Source organism: Rhipicephalus microplus, chromosome 3, assembly GCF_043290135.1.
Source record: "Rhipicephalus microplus isolate Deutch F79 chromosome 3, USDA_Rmic, whole genome shotgun sequence".
NCBI lineage: Eukaryota > Metazoa > Arthropoda > Arachnida > Ixodida > Ixodidae > Rhipicephalus > Rhipicephalus microplus.
In genome coordinates, this window is record NC_134702.1 from 259,624,902 (window position 1) to 259,649,202 (window position 24,301).

Here is a 24,301-nt window from a genome sequence, read left to right on the forward strand (position 1 = left end):
TGGTCGCCCTGTATATTATGTGACAAGCTATGCTGTGAGAAATCTGGTACTTTGTAATAATCGTGAGGAGTGCAGGAACGCCCGCCTTGTTTCGCAGTGTTGGTGGTTACGCGTTATAAGTAACACCTTTGCTGGTATAGCACGTCACTTTGGCAATTAGTATATGACGCACTCGTTATACATGTAGAAATGGAGCTGCTGCTTGAATTGTGCGAGTCGTAGTTGTCAGCAAGTCGTTCCTGCAATACGGTAGTGCTATTTATCAGTTATGTTTCCAAAATTAAATTTGCTTCTGCTGATAGTACAGGTCACGGAGCATTAAGTTTGTAGTACCTGGAAAAGCAAAGCTCACGTTTCCATAAACAGTTGCAATTCTAGCGGGCCCTGCGTAGCTTAGGGGCCAAAAATTATTTACACTGCAAATATTTTACACTGCAAATACCTGCAATTATGCTCCACTAGCAGATGCAGGCTGCCAGAATTGCTGTAATTTTTTTTAGGTCAGTGATCATATATTTGCGGAGAAGGTTGACGGTGAAATAATATTTCGGCTTTCTGTAACAATGAGAAATAGATTTAACATGTGCCTCGTTGTTATAAGCCTTCACACGCAACTCTCCGGTGCACATTAGGCCACTGTGTTCTCCATCCGGCATCTTGTGCAAAAATTGCTAGTTTAATTCACCTAAATTAGCTATAGTTGTTTTGGTCAGAGACTTCATTTCTTTTCTTTCAATAGGTCGAAGAGCACGGGACTAAAAGCTCGAGGGATGGACAAAGTACCAACCCAGTCACAAGTTGGCAAAGCAGCAATACACGACAGACATTCATACATGTAGAATAAAAAATAAACTTTACAAGTACAAAATGACACCAAGTACGAATACAAAAGTTATAAAACAAAGCTCCAGAAATAGAGAGTGAGGGAATACATATACTTGGCATGAACATGAAAAGCAAAAATCAATAAGTAGAGTGACCAAAGTTCCGGGAGATCTACTATTCGGGAAAGAGAATTAGCTGGGCAAAGCATCTATTGTGATGATTTTGAATATTTAAAATTACATATATCCACAGCAGTATAGTTTGGTAATAATTGTAAGAAATTAATTACACATATTATTACAATGAAGTGTCAAAAATCATCAGGATCAAAACTATACATTGATACACAGAGACATCAAAGTTAAAGGTACAATTCAGTATTAAGAATCTTTTAAAAAATGCACAAGACAGCTAATCGTTGCGACGTTTCTTGCAATATTTAAATAGATTCATAGGAAGTTCTCAATGGCAGAATAAAGGACAAAGTGTCAGTGTCTTTGTCGTTTAAGGTGATTAATAGGTAAGGTAGCCTGTAGGACAATGTTCATCCTAAACGCTGCTAGGAATAGGTAAAATCCACAATTAATTCTTCGTGCCTAGTGAGACAAACACTTGGGTTCAAGTTTATCTTAGCAAGATTAATTACGGTACTACAACCATCTTTAACCAATGCTTTATGACATGTCAGTTATAAATACGAGGTTTATTAGAATGATATTCTGGCTCCCGCAGCGCAGGCGCATTGATTCAAACTTCTGATCTTGGAGTATAATCGCTAAAGAACCCGAGGTGGTCGAAATTTCCGGAGCCCTCTACTACGGCGTCTCTCATAATCATGTGGTTGCTTTGGGACGTTAAACTAAACATATCAAAGCCTTTTCAAGAATGGTTTTCAGAGATGAGACCTTAAAGAGCTTAGGTGTCATGTACTGCCCTACACTTGCTCGATCACAATTACTTTCCGAAAACAGGTCACCACTTCACAGCGTGGGAGCAATTTTCGTGGAGAGCGGCGCGTGCTGTCTCGTTTGTCTCATCCGCAAGGTTACCCGCGGCGATGCATGCAGCGCCCCAAGCGGCATTGGCGCGCTTTGGGGACCATTTTCGGCGGCCGCTTTTCACACCTCCTCATTCTAGCCACCCTACCAGGGGTGGGGAACTCTAAGGGCCCATAGATGCCACTTACGTTGTCATCATCATCATCAGCCTGACTATGCCCACTGCAGAACAAAGGCTCCTCCCATGTGCCACCTGTCAACTCGGTCCTGTGCTTTCTGCTTCTACTTTATACCCGAAAACTTTCTAATCTCACCTGAACACTTAAATTTCTGTCTCCCCCTCACCCGCTTGTCTTCTTTGTGAATCTAGTCAGTTACCCTCAATGACCAGCCGTCATAGTTACCCTCAATGACCAGCGGTCATCTTGTCTAGGCTACGTGCCCGGGCCCATGTCCATTTCTTCTTCTTGGTTTTGACTATGATATTTTTTACTCCGGTTTGTTCCCTGACCCACCCTGCTCTCTTCTTGTCTCTTAAGGCTACATGTGCTCTAATTATAACAAATTCCAAATAATATGTATTTTACAGGCTATGACATATTTTTCTGAGAGTCAAATTTTGCTACTACTCAAAGTAGTTTCGACTTTCTATAAACGAAAAAAAAAAACCGAAAATGGCATTTGCATAAAGGCGCTATTTCAATTAAAAAAATACTGTGCAGGTTAGTTAGGTCACGATAAATATGCCCTTTTTTTCTTATGTCATATATCTTATTCGAATTCGGTACGAAATTATTCGACCGAAAATTCGAATTCGCTTCAAATCTCAAATTCACTATTCGCACAAGCCTAAACATTTGGAGTCACTCCCTCATTTTTTTCTGAGAAAGGAACTTGTTGAACAACCATAACAGTGAAGTACTGTTGATTCTTTGCCCGTTAATCTATGAGCCGCCCGATGAACAACAATGGTGCACTGCACCCCTTGGACAGCGCACGTGCAGAGACAGCTCTCAAACTATGTGGTGATGCGGTCAGCAGCGATGCAGTGACTTTATTGCATGATTGAAATACAAAATGTTTTGATATCAGTGCTTAGAGCTGTGCTAAAATTATCTGCAGCTATTGGTCTCTGCAAACCACAAATAAAAAATAGGTGCTTCATTGTGTTGGAGGTCCCCTTTAAGAGTCTCCGCATGATGTGCAGGCGGTGCGGGCAGACCCTTCAAATATGGAGCTGCGCTTTGAGCTGTGCTCGCTGTATGAGCAAGTGGGCAACCAGCAGAGGGCTCTTGCTTGCTGCACAGCTTTGGTCCAGCAGATGGGGCATGGGGACGCCTGCCTGAAGCTCTCTCGGGAACTTGCCAAGGTGGGAGTTCCTAAGTGGACTTGTGAAAGGTCCGGCTGCTAAAATTGAATGTGTGTACAAGTTAATGTTGCGTGTTGTCCTGAGTGATGATATTATGCAAATGCTTTCCCTCCTAAGGCTCAATAGCCGCCACACTTTAGCGGCAAAAGCTCAGTGCACAATTACGGCCAGTGTGGCTTTTTATTGGGAACTAACAAACGGTTTGCACTTAGGGGTTAATTCCTGACAGGTATTCTACATATTCACAAAAGTTTGCTTTATGAGCATGGAACATCTGATAAGAAAACTGGCAGGCCTTCAGAGTTATCTTGAATGTTGCTATGCCTATTTGAACAGCAACATAAAAAACTTTTAATTCCCTTTCTTTGCTGCCATTTAACAGTTTCTTTGCATTTGATTCATGGCCAAAACATTGTCATGGATTTCGCGGTGGGTGGCCCTGCGCGATGGACTCAGTCGGACTCGAAAGTTGAACAAACATTTATCGAAGAAAACAAATGGCACTCAAAAATATATACAAATCTACAAGACCACACAAACAACTGTAGACTAATGAAATTAACCACAAACTAGACTAGTGACTAAACCATCCTAATTAATGTCCTAACACTTAATTGTCCTGATTAATGTGTTGACTGTCGCCTTATTTCTTATAGTAGTTCGGGCAGGCATACATGATGCCGCTGCCTTGGCTAGCTCGTTGCCAAAGTCCGGTCTGTCATAGATGTTGACGTCCTCTCTGCCGCTCGATGCGTCCATCGGCACCTGTGTGTGCAAGCCATCGTTGCTGACACTCGTAGGTCCCTGTTGGGCTGCTGGTACTGGCGACTGCTTTACCCGGCATGGTGTTTGGTTGTTGACGTGGCACCCTGGAGATTGTCTTGGGTGGCTTCACTTCCAAAAGGGGGCTTGCGCCGGGAACGCTCGTCCTCGCTGGGAACGGCGGCTGCGTCTCCGAGGAGCCTCCTTTCGATTATTGCTAATTTCAACGACCACCTCGTGATGCCCGCGTCTTAGGCAGCTGACCCGAACGCCTGTCGCTTCTGTTGCTGGTGCGTGTTGACGATGCAATCTTCCGCCACCGAGCTCCCTGAGACAATGCTAGCTCATGACCTCCTCCTCCTTCAACTCGATGCTTGTGCCTCGAGTTTTCGAACATTCAAAGCACGCCTCTTTGAACGCTGGTCGTCTTCATCATCTTTCAACCTCGCGTTTTTCACTCATGACAAAAACATCTTTCTAGATGGTGCAAAAACTTGCATCCTGTCGTGTTTTCTGGGCAACGGCCACCATTCTTCAATGCCGTGCTTTTTGTTTCTTGATACATGTCATCGCTGCTATGCAATGACACAGGGGATGTAGATAGTTTAAAGCACTCACAGTTTGGTTGTTTTGTTAATGTATCATGCTTTGCTAGCATGATACATTAACACTTAGCACTTAGTTGCAAAACTCACTGTAACTGCAAGTTAAAAAAAAATTGCCACAATCATACGCTGGCTCACATTGTGGTGGCGCTTTTATGTAATGAGAAACTGTAAAACACACCACGTGCTGAGTAGCGCGATGGCACATGCGACATCAGATCCAGTCCAGGCCCAGACTGATTACGCTGAGGACCACGGAAAGCGAATGCTATTTGCACGAAACTGGTGCTGCAAGGTTTCTAGAATGTTATTTTAACAGTGCTAATCAACTTCGCATTTTCTTATAGTGTTCCTCCAAAAAGGCGTTTTTACGAGCTCATTCTCACCTCAATTATTTGGCTTCCCGTCATGAACCATCAACAGTGAGTCAAGATCCAGTGCCCATTGCTGGCAGTGATAGCGTCATCCGCACACACACATGCACATGCATACACACACACAAACACATGCATAAACACACACTTGCATACACACATGCACACGCACACACACACACAAACCACTTTCATTTACAGTAGGCTCCCTATAGTTTAATCTTGAAAGTCTCGGGTCTCTCAATGAGAGCGCTGCTTTCAGAGCAAACGGACACTGCAGACACGGTAGGACCAAAGCAAACAACATTTATTGATTCAATTACTTTTAGAATGACAATATCGCCAGCCGAATGAAAATACATCAGTTGTGATCAACACAAACCTTACACAATATTCCACAACACTCAACAACATAACAAACTTAAGGCAGTGTTGCCAATGCTCGACACATCACGAGGGCCTACAGCAGACGACCTGCAATGCTGTCCACCGTGGACTTGCTGCAAGAGACAATCATTCGTGCTAACTGCCACGCGCCTAAGAGAGTCCCCAATGTGCCATGTGACGCTACCCAGGTGTCACTGCCAGTGCTACCGTGCTAATCAGGATGATGATAATAGTGGCAAACGCTCATGAGCACAACGCCACGCCACCTACCGCTCGGTAGTTGTGAATCCTAAATGTGGCCTATGGCCAAACGAAACACGTGTGCGCCACGAGACGCTAACGACTTTACTGGGGTTGTTAGCACTCCACAAGGGGACCCTGGGATATTGTACAGATTATGTTATTAAAATGATCCAGTGCAACGTATCAACTAGTGTTGTAATGTTTATTATTTCTCGGGGCCACAGCAATGTCGGAGGCAGCTCTGCCAGGAAAGTTGTTAAATGTCGGCGATCATACTGGTGCTCCTGAACATCCAGCACTTGCATGTTTGCGTATCTAAAGGTCACCTACTTCTTGTGCTTTCTCAGATGCTCACTCTTTCACCGGAACAAGAATTGGCCTTCTTTCTCGCGGTAACTGTTGAGCCTCCTTACTAGGCGCTGGCCCTCGGACTCCAGCAGCTGCTGCACACCTGATCACTGCAGGGGTCGGACGTTTAAAGCAGCAGAGGATACTAAAAATTTTGTACTTGGAACAAGCCACTATGGAGAACTGAACCTTAGAACGTTCAACACCAGGACCTTATCAGGCAACGCTTGGCCGGCAGAGTTACTTCAGGAGCCGGAATACATTAACTGGGATATTATTAGCCTTAGCAAAGTTAAAGGAACTTGGAAAGCATAAACCTTACTAAATAGCGGACATGTCGTGTGCTATAGAGAACTTCCATAAAGGAGAGAATGGGATGTCAGATTTTAATTCACAAAGACCAGGCAGGCTACATTCAAGAGTTCTATAGTATCAACGAAAGGGTAGCAAGCCTCATTATGAAACTAAACTAGCGATACTAACTGAAATTGGTGGAGGTGTATGCCGCAACATCCAGTCATGACAGCCGAGAAGTAGAGCAGCAATACGAGGATATTGGAACTAGCAATGAGACAAGGGCACACGCAGTACACCATAATCATGGAAGCCTTCAGTGCAAAACTAGGAACAACACAAAATGGGGAAAGGGCAGTTGGTATTGACTCTATGAAAGAAAGGCATTAGTGAAATTTTCAAAGCAGAACAGGTTTCGCATAATGAACACTTTTTTCCAAAAGCGTAAAATTAACAAGTGGACATGGAAAAGCCCTAATGGGCAGGCAAAAAATTAAATGGATATATTCTATGCGGAAACCCAGTCATAACACAGAACACTGATGTCATCAACTAGATGAAGTACAGTGACACTGGGTTTTTAAGGGCGAAAATAATCCTTAATCTGAGAAGATCTCGAGCAAGATTAGCTATGAAAAGGCAACCCAACTGTAGATGTAGTAAACATAAAATTGGAAGATTTTAAGCTTACGATTGATAGAAAATACGCAGCTTTAAGATAAGAGGATAACGCTGACATGAAAGAGGGAAATGAAGCAGTAACTACTTGAAGGAGCTATCGAAGCCAAGAGAAGAACTAGGCAAGATTTCACAATCCGCTAAAAACTTGATAAAAAAACGGCAGCACATGAGGCAGACTAACTCCATATATAAAATAAAGTTTGCTGAGCTGACAAAGCTTATCAACTAGAGGAAAGTTCATAATATAAGAAACTAGAACATCAAACCAGCATCAAAACTTAAATAAAGAGACTTTTATAGGAAAAATAATAAAATGTCCATTTTCAAGGGCACACAGGGAAATATTAAGAACTTCAGTGACATAGTTCAAGTGCCTGAACTGAATGCTGAACTACTATATTGTTTGAAAATAAGTCATCGAACCTCGAGTGGAAATAGCGATGAGCAAGATACGAAAGTACCACATGTGAGATTAGGAAGGCCATATGCGATATGCCATGAGGGAAGGCAGCTGGAAATGACTGAATAACAGTCCATCTAATTAAAGGCACAGGAGAATTTACTTGATAAAACTTAGCTGCGCTTTATACTCAGTGCCTCAAAACTGTTCCAGCGAGTTAGAAAAATGCCAACATTATGTGAATACCTAAAGGAGGAGACATCAAAGATCTATAGGCCCATCAGTTTACTTTTAGTGATGTGAGATATTTATGAACGTAATCTCGAACAGAATACGAAAAACACTTGACTTCAACCAATTCAAAGAACAAGCTGGGTTCAGGAAAAGCTGCTTCACCACGTATCGCATTCATGTGATAAATCAGGCAATGAAGAAAGCTGCTGAATACACCAAACTCCTTTACTTAGCCTTGATAGTCTACAAAAAGGCATTAGACTCGGTAGAGATATATGCCAGTTTTAAAAGCATTAAATCAGCAAGGAGTACCTAAATCCTATGTCAATACCTTAGCCCACATCTACATAAACTCTGCTGCTGCTTAACACTTGACAATTAAAGCGATAAAATTGTAATCAGCAACGGAAATACAAAAAACAGTAGGAAGGGGAAGATAAAAGCTTGCGATGGAAAATTCATAAACAGGAGTTGCGTCGAGCCGACATTTCGAAAAGCGGACATGTCTTCCTCAAGGTTGGAACAGAACTGATTTTTTTAGCGCTAGCGTGTCTACGCTTCATACCGTCTTCTTCATCCTTACAAAGGAGGGGTAAGGGTAACAATAAAAATGGCGGTGTGAGAGAGTGAGAGAGGGGGTTACTGTGACGAATTGTATGAATGAAAAACGAACTGGTATTCCGTGATTAAAGAGAAAAAAAGGAAGCTGTGAGGAGGTAAGATTGTACATATGTCACCGAGTCCCTGTTGGCGAACCCGTTGTCAGAATTTAACAATGACAGGTTTGAAATTCCTAGATGAAAGGCTTAACTCGCAGTGGTTTTCTTGGTCTATGTATCATACCGAATAGATTCCAGAGCCCCTTTAGAAATGTTTGTACCTACTGGCTGGAGTGTATTGAACTTATGAATAAAGTATGACTCTGTATGTTTTCCGTCTGTTGCGGACCAAAAGTTTCACTGAAGTACGTACAGCTTGAGGTCGTCGAAGTTGTGTTCTGCTACATTAAAATGCTGTGCCACTGCTTTCGGTAATTTCATTGCTGTGCCTGTGCGATGTTTATTCTAATATTAACAGGCTACCCTGTTTTCTCAATGTACTGTTTATGACAATATGAACACTTGATCATCTACATAATGTTATCACTTGTGCAGGTAAAACTAAGATTTTATATGATGGACATAATCCGGTCCTTTCAACTATCATGTCATCTTGAAGTTGTTTTCATGTCTTGCATCATGGACAGGAGCAACATGTTATTTGTGCTGTAGAATGAGGGTTTTCCGGTAGTTTGGATGCACTAACATGTCCTTAAAATTCCTATTGCGGCGATACACCACTTTTGGTACTTCGGGAAACGCTTTTCTAAGGCGCTCGTTACATGCCAGTATTGGAAAATACTAATGAAGGATAATAAGTATGTTTAGAAGTGCATTTGAGTACAGGCGAATCTCATAAATTTAAAGACGCTAAATTCGAGCTGACGCTGTGTTTCCCTCAAAGCTATATGAATTCCAATGGGCGAAAATGCCGTGTAATTCGAAGGCGCATGCACTTGCGACGGTTAATTATAATACACCGCACTCCGAAAATGATCTCATCACCACGGCCAATCTCATGGCGGCACCTTTGACACCTCGACGCTGTGCACAAAGAAGGAAAAGAAGAAAAGGGAAGAAAAGGCTGTGGCGAACTGGTATTCAAATGCCGATCTGCGTCGTGCTTGTGCCACGCTTCTCCTTTTTTCGTCCCTGCCACGGGGAGACCTTTCTCCTTTCAATGCTGTGCGCAAAGAGAGAGACGAAAAAAAAAAGAAGCTGTTGTGGAGTGTTGGCTCTCCCTCGAATGCCAATGTGCGACGTGCCGGTACCGTGTTTCCTCCTTTCCCATCCCTGCCAAGTAGAGACCCTTGTCTTCTCAACGCCGCGCACAAAGAGAGCAAAAAATAAAGAAGAAGAAGCTGCCGCGAAGTCTTGGTTCTTTTTCAAATGCCGATCTGCTTCTCTCTGCATGGACACGCTCCTTCTTTCTCGTCATGTGCTGGCCACGCTCCGGCTGCGAAGCAGAGGGTAGCAGCGGAGACGCAGTCGTTGCCATCGTCTTTAGAGAGTGTTGGTGCTGGACATTGCCGCGCGCAACTTCTCGTGCCAGGAGAATGCTGAAGCCGAAGTAGAAATGCTTGGCAAACTGCGTGCGAAATTGATTGACTTGCTGCAAGGTAAACATGTTCAGACGTGCATCACCGTGGATGTCCTGTGATTTATGAATAAATGTAAGTCTCTGTAACTTCCCCCTCGTGTGTGAGCTCAATGCATATGTGCCACTGCATGGTGAGCCCTCCGTTCATTTAGCTTTCATTAATTTTCAAACTTCTTGTGATTCGAACAGATTTTCAGGCCCCTTCGAGTTCGAATTATCGGGATTCGACCGTATTTGATTATAAATGCTGGTGGGTGTTTTGGTTGTGCTATGGGGTTTTTAAAGACGACAGTCTTTCTTGGGGACCTTCGACGCAAAAATGTTAGTTAATCTGTCCGTCTGTATGTCTATACATTTCTCTGTTTGTCCCCTCTTAACGGCACCGGGTACTTGAAACGGCCGACCCCATCCGCAGCGCCCACCAATGTTGCTTAAGGTTTAGCGTTCATACTTGTGCAATTCTTAAATAATAAGCAATTATTGCACATGTCTGGGACACCATAACAACACGTATATATTCTGTATGTGCGCCTTTTACTAGAAAATGCATACATAAGTACTTTTAAGGACTGTAGCGCTTGTCACGCTGCGCTGACCATGCGACGCTTGCACGAAAAGACGAGTGTTTCCAACGTTTTGCTAAGACGAGACGGGTGTGCACACCCGTCTCAGAGCCACGTGCTTCGTTTTCCGAATAAACTGCCAGATGGCACTCATGTCTCACGTGTGACGTGCTTGATGCGCTTGTTCGCCTCCGCTGCACGCTCGAGGCACTCTAACGCAGCGCCTACAGAATACCTATAACCGATTTTTTTGTGCAGAACATGAAATAAATGTTTTGTTCACTCTCTCGTCATTATGCAGACTATCGTCTTGCGTCTGTTGCAAAGAACTGTTGCAAAGATTTACTTTTTTAATTGCTACAGTAAGATAATTAGCATGTCATACTGAGTAGCACATTAGAAATATATGTGGTGTATCGGAACATCAAAATTATTATTAGGTTATGCACTTCAGATGAGCTCAACTCGATATTAGAAAGAGCAGGTAGATTGCTACATGCAGAAAATGAAGGAATGATGTTATTATTGGTAGAAGCAAGGCAGATTTGAAGTAATTATTAAAAGCACTTGCTATAGCTTCTGGATTTGAGAAGGATTGGCAAACAAGAATAAGCAATGAGGATATAGACGATGCATATTCTTATTCTTGTGTGAGCGCTTTAGATTCTTATTTAAGCGCTTTATGCGACGAGTAAGATGCATTATATCTTCATGGTAGCATCTGTGTCTTGGCTTCCATTTAACATGTTTGTGTGGCACATACTTTGATAGGGCATTGCCACAAAATGTAAGAAGGAGCACATATACATTGCAAAATTCGCTACAACATTCAAATTCCTCAAAAGATGAGGCTAAAGTGTCCAGTACAGAAGTGTCATCAACTTTAAGAAAGTTCAAAACAACTTTGATCTCAGGTCTTTGAGTAGAACATGCTAAGTTTGAAGCGACTTAAACAGTATATAGGTCAGAAAACCCTTTGACAACTTCACATTTTACACCATGTGATAGGAGCTCCCAGTCTATTGAGCTCATAATGAACTTAGGCTGCAGCTCACTTTTCCATCTGATTTCGCGAAATTGTAAAATCCTAGTGTATGGGAATACGGCTGCTTCCAGTAAAATAAGCATATTTCATACTGTGATATCATAGCGTGTAGAAGAGTACATGAGCCCTTCGCTGATGCCTGCTGAAACGGCGAAAGCGCTAGGGCGTGCTAGTACTCGCAACTACACCCTTATATTAAAGTTCACAGATACAGGTTGAGCCACGCAGTCTCCTACCTAAGTATCCCTTCATTCTCCTTTGTCCAGCTAAAGACAGACAGGGCTGCCTTTCTGGTTGAGGAGCAATGGACGGTAGGCATCGCACGTGAAGTGATGTTATCGCATGCGTCCTCCATGCGATGGAGATAGGCAACTTATTTCATCTATGCTTCAGCAGTGTTTCTCGCGTGCTCGTGAGATTTTATCTGCGGGAACAGCATACAGTGTGCATACAAACGTAATTTAGTTGGACTTTATACTGAACATGAAGGGGATGATGAAAGCCTGTAGACAATATCCATATAGTTCTTCTCGCAAAAAAAAATATACAAAACCATTGAACAAGGCTGGCTCTTGTTATGGAGAGCTGTGTTGTCTTTGCAGCAAAAAATTGATCCGTTGGGAGCATGACATAATTCGGAGCCTTTTCCTTTTGTTTTGTTCTCCTCTACACTGCACTACACTCACTTTACTACAATTCCTACAGGCTCTCGACATTTATGTCTTCATAAAGCATATGTGCAATGTGAGTGCTAAGCGTTGAGCCTCTCAGGATTTTGAATTTCTTGGCTACACTTTCCTTATTTCTACTTGCACCATCGAAAACTCACAAAATGCAGCGAAATCGCAAGTTCATCACGCATGACAATTCTCTGATGCAAGGAAGAACGGGAGTGGCGGGTGGCAAATGCATGGCAAAGCAGGGTATAAAACAATTTACAACTCATATTTCTCGTATATGGACCATTCTAAAGTATGTGCCCTAGTCTTGTCACATGAATTACTGTTCTAGCGAAGGGTGCCAAAAGAACGAGAATAGCCTAGAGAGAATACCACGCTTTACTGTGTATCTTCAGAAGCTGTTTTAAGGCCCTTACATAGACAGCACACGGAAACAAGAGAGCAGTCACCGCAAATGTCGCTTTCAAAAATAATGAAGTTGCAGAAAAAAAGGTGAAGTGGTGTACTTTATGCCCACATTCCCCGCCCGGGTAAAAATAAGACAAATAGCGACGTCCCTCAAATGATTACGTGGTGGCGGGGGGATGTGGTCTCTCTTAGAACTTCGACGGCGGCGCAAACGATGTGAGAGGAAACGGGTGGCGGCGGCAGCGCACAGCTCTGGTCTGTACATTTGTTACAGTAGATGAGCTCTGAGGGCAGCTTTGCCGCAATGCGAGTGTGGGATGAAGTGAAGCGCATTTAAAATATGAAGGGGGCACTTTAACGGTTAGTGCATCTCCAACTAGTGTTTTTTCGATGATGATGCATTATGCAAATTCCCATTATGCAAATTTGAAGAAAGTGGAAAAGGTCCGTCACTACATTTGTGACCGTAGCAGAGCATTAAAGGCAGCTTTGCAACACCAGAGTGCATTACAGTGAAGCATATTATCTCGGGGTCGTGACATGGACAAAGGGAACATACTGCTGGTCGAAGATGAAACTATTTATTCGGGTCCAACTTGTGGCCACGTAAAAAAAATCACATTACAGCAAGACACTGGCAGTGATAGTGGCACACAGAGTGTTGGCCGTTGATCAACTGATCAGCGTTGAAGCGGTTTGGCATTTATACACGTGCCATCGAATATTCTGGCATTGTCGCTAGCAGCCACGTAGGTTCCAGAATAATGTCTAATGTTTGCGAAGTGGGTGTAATCTTCACAAAGCAATCTACTATAGTCTCGAAGCTTCTCAAACACTGCCGGCCTGGTTTGTGCTGAACATAGTGTAACCAGGCAATAAGATAATATCAGTACTTAATGTGGCAATAATCAAAATATTGTCACGGGGTCATGACATGGCCGAAGACCGGAGACATTATGTTGGCTATTACCTGTTTATTTGGGCGAACCTGTGCCCGGTAAACGGAAAGTCCGTTTACAGTAGCAGTCTTGCACAGATAGCAGTGAACGGAGCGTCGGTTGTTGATCAACTGACAAGCGGCGAAGGGCGTTGGCATTTATACACTTGCCATCGAGTGTTCTAGCGTTAATGCTAGCGGTGACGTAGGTTCCAGAGTAATCTGTGTAGTTCGCGGAGTGCACATGATCTTATCGAAATGATCTACTACAGTCCTAAAGCTTCTCGAAGACTGCAGGCGCGGTTTGCGCTGAGAATCATGTAGTGTATTGGGGCGATAACAAAACTTGCGAAAAGGAACGTGGCATTAACCCCTCTGAAAAAGGCATCGTCCCGGTGCTTTAACGGAAGAGGAAAGTACAACAATAATGCAAGAAAGTACACAGAGTAAGTTATGATACAACAACAATACATAAAGAAACACTGTTTCAGTTCGTTAACGCGCATGAAACGGCCCGAGGCACGCGACATGGACGACTTCAGGTCGGGATCGGCGTCATTGAGAGTTCGTAATACCATAGGGTACAACCTCGTAATCTAGTGGGCCGAGACGCCGAATCACCTTGTACGGTCCAAAGTACCGTCGCAGAAGCTTTTCACTGAGCCCACGTCAGCGTATCGCCATCCACAACCAAACACGTTCGCCGGGCTGGTACTCCACGGAGCGTCGTCGAAGATTGTAATCACGGCTGTCGGTCGTCTGTTAATTCTTGATACAGAGGCGCGCGAGTTGTTAGCCGCTCGGTGAGGTCGTTGGTCTGTGGGTGGTACGCTGTCGTCCGGCGGTGGTCTGTCTGGCTGTATGCCAAGATCGCTTGAGTTATGTCAGCAGTAAATACCTTCGGTACATCAGCAGTCCTTCTTACGAGTTATTCTATCAGGGCTCTAAGTTCCAGGTCGGCCCACTGTCGTTTGTCATTCAGCAAAGTCGTCGGCAGTTAGCGATCCCAAGAACTAGTCGTCATCCGGGTCGTCAGGCGGTGGTTGGTCGGCAGGCGCACAAAAGAGACAGTTGGCGTCGGAGTGCTTCTTGCGAGACTTGTTAACGACATTAATGTCGTATTCTTGGAGAAGTCTCAGGCTCTATCGTGCGAGGCAACCTGAAGGGTCCTTCAACGTAGCTAGCCAACACAAGTCGTGGTGGTCACTCACAACTTTGAAGGGCCTGCCATAGATGTAGCGGCAAAAGTTTGACGTAGCCCAGATGATGACGAGGCCCTCCTTTTCTGTTGTGGAATAATTGGCTTTTGCTTTGAATAGCGATCGGCTGGCATAACTAATAACCCGTTCGGGTCCGTCAGCCCTCTGCACAAGAACGGCGCCAAGACCTACACTGCTTGCGTCAGTGTGTATTTCTGTCTAGGCGAATTCGCCGAAACGCGCAAGTAACGGAGGCATCTGGAGGCGATGTTTTAACTCCTGGAAAGCGTGTTCCTGCAGCGTTTCCCACTTGAACTCACCGTCGGTTCTGGTAAGGTTAGTGAGTGGATCGGCGATGCGAGCGAAGTTTCTGACGAACCGCCTATAATAGGCGCACAGGCCCAGAAATCGGCGCAGTGCCTTCTTGTCAGTGGGCAGCGGGAAGTCGGCGATGGCGGCTGTTTTCCGCGGATTCGGACGTACTCCAAACTTGCTTATCACGGGCCCCAGAAACAAGAGCTTCTCGTACGCAAATCTGCACTTTTGCTTCTCGTATGCAAATCTGCACTTTTCTGGCTTCAGGATGAGTTTGGACGTCTTGACGGCTGGAAGTACAGCTTCAAGGCGCCGAAGATGCTCGTCAAAACTCAAGGAAAACACGACCACGTCGTCCGAGCACACAAGGCAAGTCTGCCACTTCAATCCTGCCAGTACGGTACCCATAACTCGTTGAAAAGTGGCAGGTGCTGAGCAAAGACCAAAGGGCATCGCTTTAAACTCGAAGAGGCTGTTGGGTGTTATAAACGCTGTTTCCTCTCGGTTTCTTTCGTCGACTTCAATTTGCCGATAGCCAGTCTTGAGGTTTATTGACGAAAAGTGCTTGGCGGTATGGAGCCGATCCAGTGCGTCGTCTATTCGTGGAAGAGGATACACGTCCTTTTTTGTGATTTTGTTCAGGCGGCGATAATCGACGCAAAAACGTAGGGTTCCATCCTTTTTCTTCACTAACAACACGGGGGATGGCGAAGAACTCTTGGACGGCTGGATGATGTCATTCCGTAGCATTTCATCAACTTGTCTCTTTACGGCCTCTCGTTCTCGCGTCAAAACCTTGTACGGACCCTGACGGAGTGCTCTGGCATTTTTCTCGGTTATGATGCGATGTTTTGTGATTGGCGTCTGCCGAATTTTTGACGACGACGACAAGCAATCTTCGTATTGTAGGAGCAGGGTCTTGAGCTGTTCTTGCTTATGGTTCAGAAGGCTGGGATTGACATCGAAAGCTGAGGGAGGGGCTTGGTGTCTCCGAACAAGTTCCACGGAATCGGTGAGGGTGAAAGCACTGGTGGCTTCCACGATTTCTTCGATGTATGCGACCATCGTTCCTTTGTTCACGTGTTTGTACTCATTGCTGAAATTCGTGAGCATAACCGTTGCTTTGCCTCCCCGCAGCTCTGCAATTCCTCTTGCGACGCAAATATTGCGGGTGACCAACAGATGCTGACTGCCTTCAACGACACCTTCCAAGTCGGGTGATCTCAGAGCGCTGATTGAAATAATGACGATGGAGCGAGGTGGAATGGTGACTTGTTCTTCCAGCACAATCAAGGCGTGGTTACCAGACGGCGGCGGTAGTGCTTCATCTGCAGATATTGTTATCGACTTTGTTCTTAGGTTGATGAGTGCACCATGGAGGCATAAGAAGTTCATGCCAAGGATGACATCTTTCGAGCAATGCTGTAGGACTACGAAGTCTGCAGCATAAATATGGCTGTTAATGGTGACTCTTTCTGTGCAGATTCCTGCTGGCATTACGAGATGACCTCCGGCTGTGCAGATATCGGGGCCTTCCCAAGCTGTCCTAACTTTCTTCAACTTCGCGGCGAACGACCCACTGATGACAGAATAGCCGACTCCAGTATCAACGAGAGCGGTCACTCTGTGGCCGACAATAAGAACGTCGAGATCGCTAGTTCGCCGTCTCGCATTGCGCTTAGGCCGTGGCGTCTGGTCACGGCTGTGCCGGCTTGTTCCGCTGGTTCTATGTTACATCGTCAGGCCACCTTTGGTAAGTGAGGTTTCGTCGTCAGGGCTTTGCACGGTTGGCGTGGTGTTCGGAAAGCTCCGTCGCGTCATCGTTGTAGGAAGAGGATCTTCGGTAGTTCATCGCACAGCAACCGCATCTTTATCGGTTGCTGCCCTTAGTTTCCAGGATATGGGCTAGGAGACCGGCCTCGCATTGGGCCAGAGTACTGTCGGTAGTGCGGTGACATGCGACGGCTGGGTGATGGTGAAGGGGAAGGACTTCGTGGTGTCCATTGAGTTCCTGTTAGGTAGTCGGCGATGTCACGTGGCCGTTCCCCTGGCTGCGGACATGGTGCATTGACGGCGAAGCCACGCAGTCCCATCGGTTGGTACTGGCAACGGCGGTATGTTTGCCCAGCCTCGCCGCAGTAGTAGCAGAGCGGGCGGTTGTCAGGTGCATGCCAAATGTCCATTTTCCTCGGCGCTTTGCGCTGGCCCACTGGCGAATGGTAGGATGTCGGTGGGGGTGGTGGCGGTGGTGGCGTCTGGCGACGGAAGTGCGATGGGGCGACGTTTTGGCGTGGACGGGGAGGAGCGTTGTGGCGCACTGCAGGGGCGTAGCTCATAGTTTCCGGCTCGGGCAGTGGTGCTTGGGGAATTCGAAGCGATTGCCGAAATTCTTCTTGCACAATGTCGGCAATCGAATCCACTTGAGGCTGCGCCGAAGGCAACAGCTTGCGCAGCTCTTCCCGCACGATCACTCGGATCATTTCACGCAGGTCTTCGGAGTCACTGACTTGAGCAGCAGCGCATTCTGGAGTCAGGCGACGATTATACTATCTGGTATGCATGTCCAGGGTCTTTTCGATAGTGGTCGCCTCGGATACAAATTCTTGTACGGTGTTCGGTGGATTCCTCATTAGTCCCATGAAGAGCTCCTGTTTGATCCCTCGCATGAGGAAACGAACTTTCTTCTCCTCAGGCATGTCTGGGTCTGCGTGACGGAATAGGCGGGTCATCTCTTCTAATAAATTGGCAACATTTTCATTTGGCAGCTGAACCCGGGTCTCTAGTAAAGCAGTGGCCCTCTCTTTGCAAGCGACGCTCGCGAACGTTTGCACCAATGCGCCGCAGAAGACATTCTACATTCGGTGCGTGGACTCCCGATTCTCGAGCCAGGTTCTTGCGGTGTCTTCCAGGTAGAAGTACACACGACGTAGCTTTTCTTTATTGTCCCAGTGGTTGAGGGCGGCCACACGGTCGTATGTTTCTAGCCAGGTCTGCAGGTCTTCGAACGATGACCCAGGGAAAGTTGGTGGTTCCCTGAGTTGATGCACGACGATCACGGGCTGGGATGCTGCGGTTGTCATTGTCGCTGCAGTCGAGGTCATGGCCTTGGTCTACAGCGCCTTGTCTTGTAGAAGCCCGTACTCCGGTGGTAGACCTGGCTGTCGGTGGCTTGTTCGCTGCTCCTGGTTGGTGTCGGTGTCTTCTCCGTGACATGGGCTGGATTCACGGCTTGACGGGGGCGTCCGGTGCATGAACAAAGCAGCACCTCCACCAGATGTCACGGGGTCGTGCTGTGGCCGAAGACAGGAGACTTTATGTTGGATTCAACTGTTTATTTGGGTGAACCTGTACTCGGTAAACGGAAAGTCCGATTACAGCAGCAGTCTTGCAGAGATAGCAGTGAATGGAGCATCGGCCGTCGATCAACTGACAAGCGGCGAAGCGCGTCGGCATTTATACACTTGCCATCGAATGTTCTAGCATTAATGCTAGCAGTGACGTAGGTTCCAGAATAATCTGTGTAGTTCACGGAGTGCACGTTATCTTATCGAAATGATCTTCTACAGTCCTGAAGCTTCTCGAAGACTGCAGGCGCGGTTTGTGCTGAGAATCACGTAGTGTATTGGGGGGGATAACAAAACTTGTGAAAAGGAATGTGGCACTATGAAGGAACCACTGTAACGGTCAATGCACCTCCAACTAGTGTTTTCTTGAGTGAATACATTTGTGATTCTAGCAGAGTTTTAAAGGTAGCTTTGCCGCTGTACCAGAGTGCAATACAGTGACGTATATTTAAAACATAAAGGGGTCACTGTAATTGTCAGTGCATCTCCACCAGTGTTTTCTTGAGTCAGTACATTTGTGATCGTAGCAGAGTTCGAAAGGTAGCTTTGCTGCAATACCAGAGTGGAGTACGGCGAAGTTTGTTTAAAATATGAAAGGGTCATTTAACGGTTACGGCTTCTCAATCAGTTTTCTTGAGTCAGTACATTTGTAACTGTTGCAGAGCTCTGAAGGCAGCTTTGCCGCATTACCAAAATGCAGTACGGTGAAGCATATTCAAGTTATGAAGGGGTTATTGTATTGGTCATTGCATCTCCAACCAGTGTTTTCTTGAGTCAGTACACTAAAACCTCATTAATTCGAAGTCACTGGGGCCGCGAGAAATGTTCCTATTAAGCGGGTTGTTGAATTAACCGAACATACGAAAAATGGGAGGCAAGGAGCTTGTAATCATTCGAAGTAATGAGGGGTGATCATTCACTGTGCTGGCTAGTTTACGGCTCCAAGGGTTATGTTTTCCAGCAATACCTGGTCTTAATTTCTGCCGCAAACACAAAGAAACGGTGGGCCTCGCTGCTACTACCGGAAAAAAAAAGAAAAGAAAAACATAACGCTGTTGTGATCAACTGAAACATGTGCCTACAGAAATGAAGAGGTGCTTCACTACAACACAGTTGTGACATGCGGGCAGCATGTAGCGTGTTCCTCGCTGCTTCAGCACGTCGTGATCTGACCGTTTGCCCATTCTTTCTGGTAAAATAAATTATTTAATGAGGACCACTGTGATGAAATTAGCGATATATTTTGGCTGGGAAACATTATCATGGAAGCTTTTGAACTTAGTTTTCGAAGTAGGTGTTGCAGGCAAGAACTCCGCCAGCAGTGCAAGAGCGTAAATTGTTAAGCCACCGGCAATCAGAGGTTCGCACACACTGCGAATTCTACCTGACTGCCTGTTATAAATTTCTTTAGAATTCCAGAAAAAAAAAGTTATAGCATGACTTGCTGACGTGACGAGAAACATGTGATATGCTACCTGCGCGTCACTACTGTATTGCAGTGAAGCATGTTTTGTTTTCAGCAGGCGCACATGGCGATTGACTACAAGTCCGTTTCTTTTTTTCTTTGCCCTGGGAGTCGCGAGGCTGGGTTCAGCTGCCACTTATTAGTATTGCTACATTGCGTTGCCTTATGGCTCCTAAAGGCCGTCGTCTCTGTGGATTTGAGGCGAAATCGGGATCGGGAAGGTGGTGGTGGTGGTGGTGTTGCAGCAGGTGGGGTTAGCCTGGCCTGCATGGCCGACAATTGTTCCGCCTGAGCATCTCCTGAATTCGGAAAATGTCACCACGTGTCAGACAGCCCAGTGTCTCGCAGGAAGACTAACAAAATTCGTTGCACGTTCTTCCTAGTTGCCGCGGGTCCTTCAGGAAAGATGACGTCATCAACTGTCCGGTGCCTATGACAGCCTTTTCGCAAGGTGCGGATCATCGCTGCCCTTTGCACATCAAACTGTGGGCAAAGCCAAATGAAATGTTCAATATCCCCGATGTCACCACAGAAAGCACAGAACGGGGAAGCGTATCTCCCAGTCTTGAATGACCAGGTGTCACACCGGTCCCGTTAATTAGGGAGGCAATCGCCGGGCTAATTCCAAGAGCCGATGTATCGGCCCCCCGAACCGCACCACGAAAGCGTGGACAATTTAGAAGTGGTCCTTTTTGGCGCGCCAGCGGACGCCGGCTGTGGCCCAAAGAACAAGTCAGAGCCGAGAGTTGATAAACAAATTATATTCTCAATAATGGCAGATCGAAAACAATACACAAAAATGCACACTCCACAATAGTTGCATCCAATATGTCACCAATCAAACCAATCAATCAACGTACTACACAATACAATCAGCCACACTCAAAACAACGGACACAGACAACGATACGCACTACAATGCAGTCGCATGCATTGAACAACCAAGACACTTAAAGACTAAAGAGATATAAAACCTATTCAGTCCAAAGTCCTTGGAACAAAAGTCTGAATGATACTCTTCCGAGAATCACTCACTCAAAGTCCAGCGTTGTTGTCGTTCCGCGCCCTCGAAGTTTCTCTTCCAGGAAACCTCGCGTCCTCAATTGGCCACTCTTCAAACTTCAACTTCTTCGCCGGAACACGTCGGCTTCACACACGCAGCTGTTGCCCGCGTCTTCGCTCGATAGCGGTAAACACACGCTCTTGCCTGTAGCTCGAGCCGTCCCTACGGACCAAAAACTTCGCCGACTACACGGCGGACTCTCTACGCACTCTGGCGCTCACTTCCGTCTCCTCCTGTTCTGTCACTACGGGCAGAACCTTCGCCGACTACACGGCGGAATCCCTACGCGCTCTGGCGTTAACTTCCGTCTCCTCCTGTTCTGTCACTACGGGCAGAACCTTCGCCGACTACACGGCGGAATCCCTACGCGCTCTGGCGTTAACTTCCGTCTCCTCCTGATTTCTCGTCTCGGCCGCTCGATTAAATACGTTCCGCGCCACCTTCCAGAACGTTCTCCTCATTTCGTCGGCGCGATGCGCAGCGAAGGCTGGGGAGAGGCACGAGACGGTTCGACTGCCCTCCCCGGAGGATGATTCACTCGGTCTGACCCCGCCCCGTTCGTTCTGGAAAAATCGCGGGCTTGCTCGGCCGCCGCTGCGGGGTGAGGAGGTTCATCGCTTCGCCGCTTCCGAGAGGAGAGGCGTCGCGCGCCCGGGGAGCCCTGGATGCTTGTTTTTTCTTTTTTTTTTCTTTTTGACCTCGCGGCGTTTCGTCCGCCCGTTGTCGCAAGAATTTGGCGGCGCGCTCATTTTTAGCGCTCGTTCTGTGACACTGCCCCCCACTTTAAGAATATTATCTCATAATATTCAAAACCCCACAGACGAGCGCGAACAGTCACCACACACTCTCACAGACTGTAACATAGTCCGTCGCTCATGACACGTCACATTCACAATAGATCACTTAATACAATTGTACATTGTAATTCAATTACACAACACGTGAAAACACAACCACAAGCACATGAGTACAACACTCCACCACACATTCCCAATAATACAAATGTACAAAGTCTCTCACTACGACAATGGTACAATACTATACATCACATCACAGCACAACACTTCGACACTTGTGACACAGGATACCACAACATTAACACAACATAGGGCACTCAACACTGCCAAACACATTCTGCTTTGACCTCAGCACTTATCCTACGTACTTCGAGCAGCGCTTGCGCCCCTTTTTGCGCTGCTCGCTCGATCTCTTCTTGTGCTTCCACGTTCTTTTTCGGCGAGCCCTTTCCAACGACGATATCTGAGGCGTCGTCTCAGCCATCGTTGTCTCTTCCGACACCGTTAACGCGTCATTACATTCGACGGGTCCTGTCTGTTTATTTACCCGCTTGATCATGCCTCTACATTTTGCCCGGCTGGCCAACTCCGTCTCCTTTACACTGTCGGTCGGTTGAGGTCGTGCCGACGTAAGTCCAGTTGCTCGGCCCGTGAACTCATTCGACACGATCGTCTTCTCCTTCGCTGTCTCTTGCGCCGCAGCTTCACCTTGGGCTCTAGTGAGATCCGTCACGGGATGCTCCTCCACTGTATCTCGCGGCCGCTGTGTTGGCGAGGGCTCTATCTTCGGGTCTTCTCCCAAACATTCTGGATCTCTTGGCCCTCGCGCCCCGTCGATGTTTCCGATGACAAGGTCATACAGGGGGGTCGTCATGCATAACGCAGTAACCTTCCCGCTGAAGTACGGGGTTTCAACCTCAATTTCTGCTTCGGGAAGCATCCGGACGGTACGGTCAATTAGGCAAACCGGTTTCGTTCTGCCTGTCAACTCTCTTTCCCGTACCAAATTTCTCCTCACGATAACCGTGGAGCTACCGGTGTCTCTTAGAACCGTAATCTTCTTGCCTGCAATCTTTCCAGGAAGCGTTGGCATTCCCTTCGTAACACTGGTTGGCTGTTTTGACATTACAGCCCCCACAATAGGAATTTTCTCCCCATTCTTCAACTCTACGAATCCATCAGTGACGGCATTATTATCAGATTTCGGTGCTGCTTGCACACAGGATACCTGGTGAGTTTGACTCACTCCGTTTCGACATGCATCTGCTTTGTGCCCAGTCTGACCACACTTGAAACATTTTACAACCGTAGGGCTCGTAAAGATCGTTCGACAGTTTTTCGCGCGATGACCCACTCGGTTGCACAGAAAACATCGCGGAATGCTCTCTGGTGCACGCTTCTTTTCTTCGGGAGCCAATTTCTTCGAATCATCGGGACAATCCTTCTTGACCCTGGCCAAATTAGTGCCACCTTGCGCTTCCAAGAATTGATCAGCCAATTCCAGCATGTCTTCAAATGAGTCAGCCTTCCTCTCTTTTAAGTACAGTGACAGGCTTGGGTGGCAACTAGTAAGAAATTGTTCTCTAATTAGCAGCTCTCTAAGTTCATCGTACTCCTGCGCTGTCCCTGAAAGTTCAATCCACCTGTCGAAATAATGACTAAGTCGGGCGGCATACTGCGTAGCCGTCTCACCATCAGCTGGCTTTCCTGTCCGAAATCTGTCCCGGAATCCTTCCACAGTGAATCTAAATCGCTTCAACAAAGCAGCTTTCACCTTTGCATAGTTGGCTGCATCGGTCGGCGTCAGCCTACCGTACACACTGAGCGCTTCACCACTCAAGCAAGTACTCAAAGCAGTTGCCCATTGCTGTTCCGGCCAATTCTGGCTCCTCGCAATCGTCTCAAATCTGTGGAGGTACGCGTCTAGGTCGTCCTTCCTTTCATCAAACGCTACGAGCAGCTTGCTTGGGTTCAAGCGGAAGCCGTGATCTTCCCGTTCGCTGCTTTCAACTCTAGCTTGGACGGGAGTTTCGCTTCGCTGTTGCAAACGGAGCCGCTCGAGTTCCATCTCGTGCTGACGCTGCCGTTCCCTTTCCTCTCTTTCTTCTTTCGCCCTCTCAGCTGCCAGTCTTTCTTTCTCGAGCTCCAACTTCAATTGTAGCTCTCTTTCTTCTTTCAGCTGTCGCTCCTTTGCCTCTCTTTCTTCCTTCAGCTGTCGCTCCTTTGCTTCTCTTTCTTCTCTCGCCCTTTCAGTGGCCAGCCTTTCTCTCTCCAACTCAGCTGCCTTTTCTTCCTTGGCCCTCTCAGCTGCCAACCTCTCTCTCTCCAACTCAGCTTCTTTTTCCGCTTTGGCTCTTTCGACCGCCAACCTCTCTTTTTCCAGCTCGGCTGCTTTTTCTTCTTTGGCTCTCTCTTTTTCTTCTTTTTCCTTCTGGGTGACCCACTTCCGTAGTTCGGCGCCAGAAAGACCCATCTTTTCACCAAGCGCAACTAACTTTTCGAGATCCATTGTGTCTCGCAACTCGCAAATAAAACCTTGCCGCGTGCAAAAAGTATCTGCCTAAATCGGTCTATCGGAACACTCCCCTGCACTCGTTAACGAGAACACTGAACAAAACACAAAATCGTTCCGATAGCACTATCAACAACTCGAGGCTCTTTCTCACTACTTTGGACACACTGTGCACCAAAAGGTCCTGTCGCGGACGCCAGATTAATTGTCACACCGGTCCCGTTAATTAGGGAGGCAATCGCCGGGCTAATTCC

At 46.4% G+C, this 24,301-nt stretch overlaps 1 protein-coding gene across 2 annotated transcripts in view; it reads left to right on the forward strand.

Moving 5' to 3' along the window:
• LOC119168498 (general transcription factor 3C polypeptide 3) overlaps nt 1-24,301 on the forward strand; it is a 223,399-nt gene that overhangs the window by 58,806 nt on the left and 140,292 nt on the right. For both annotated transcript variants that reach the window (XM_037419903.2, XM_037419907.2), the window contains exon 7: nt 3,031-3,192. In XM_037419903.2, coding sequence (XP_037275800.2) covers nt 3,031-3,192 — 162 coding nt within the window. The remainder of the gene's footprint in view (nt 1-3,030; nt 3,193-24,301) is intronic.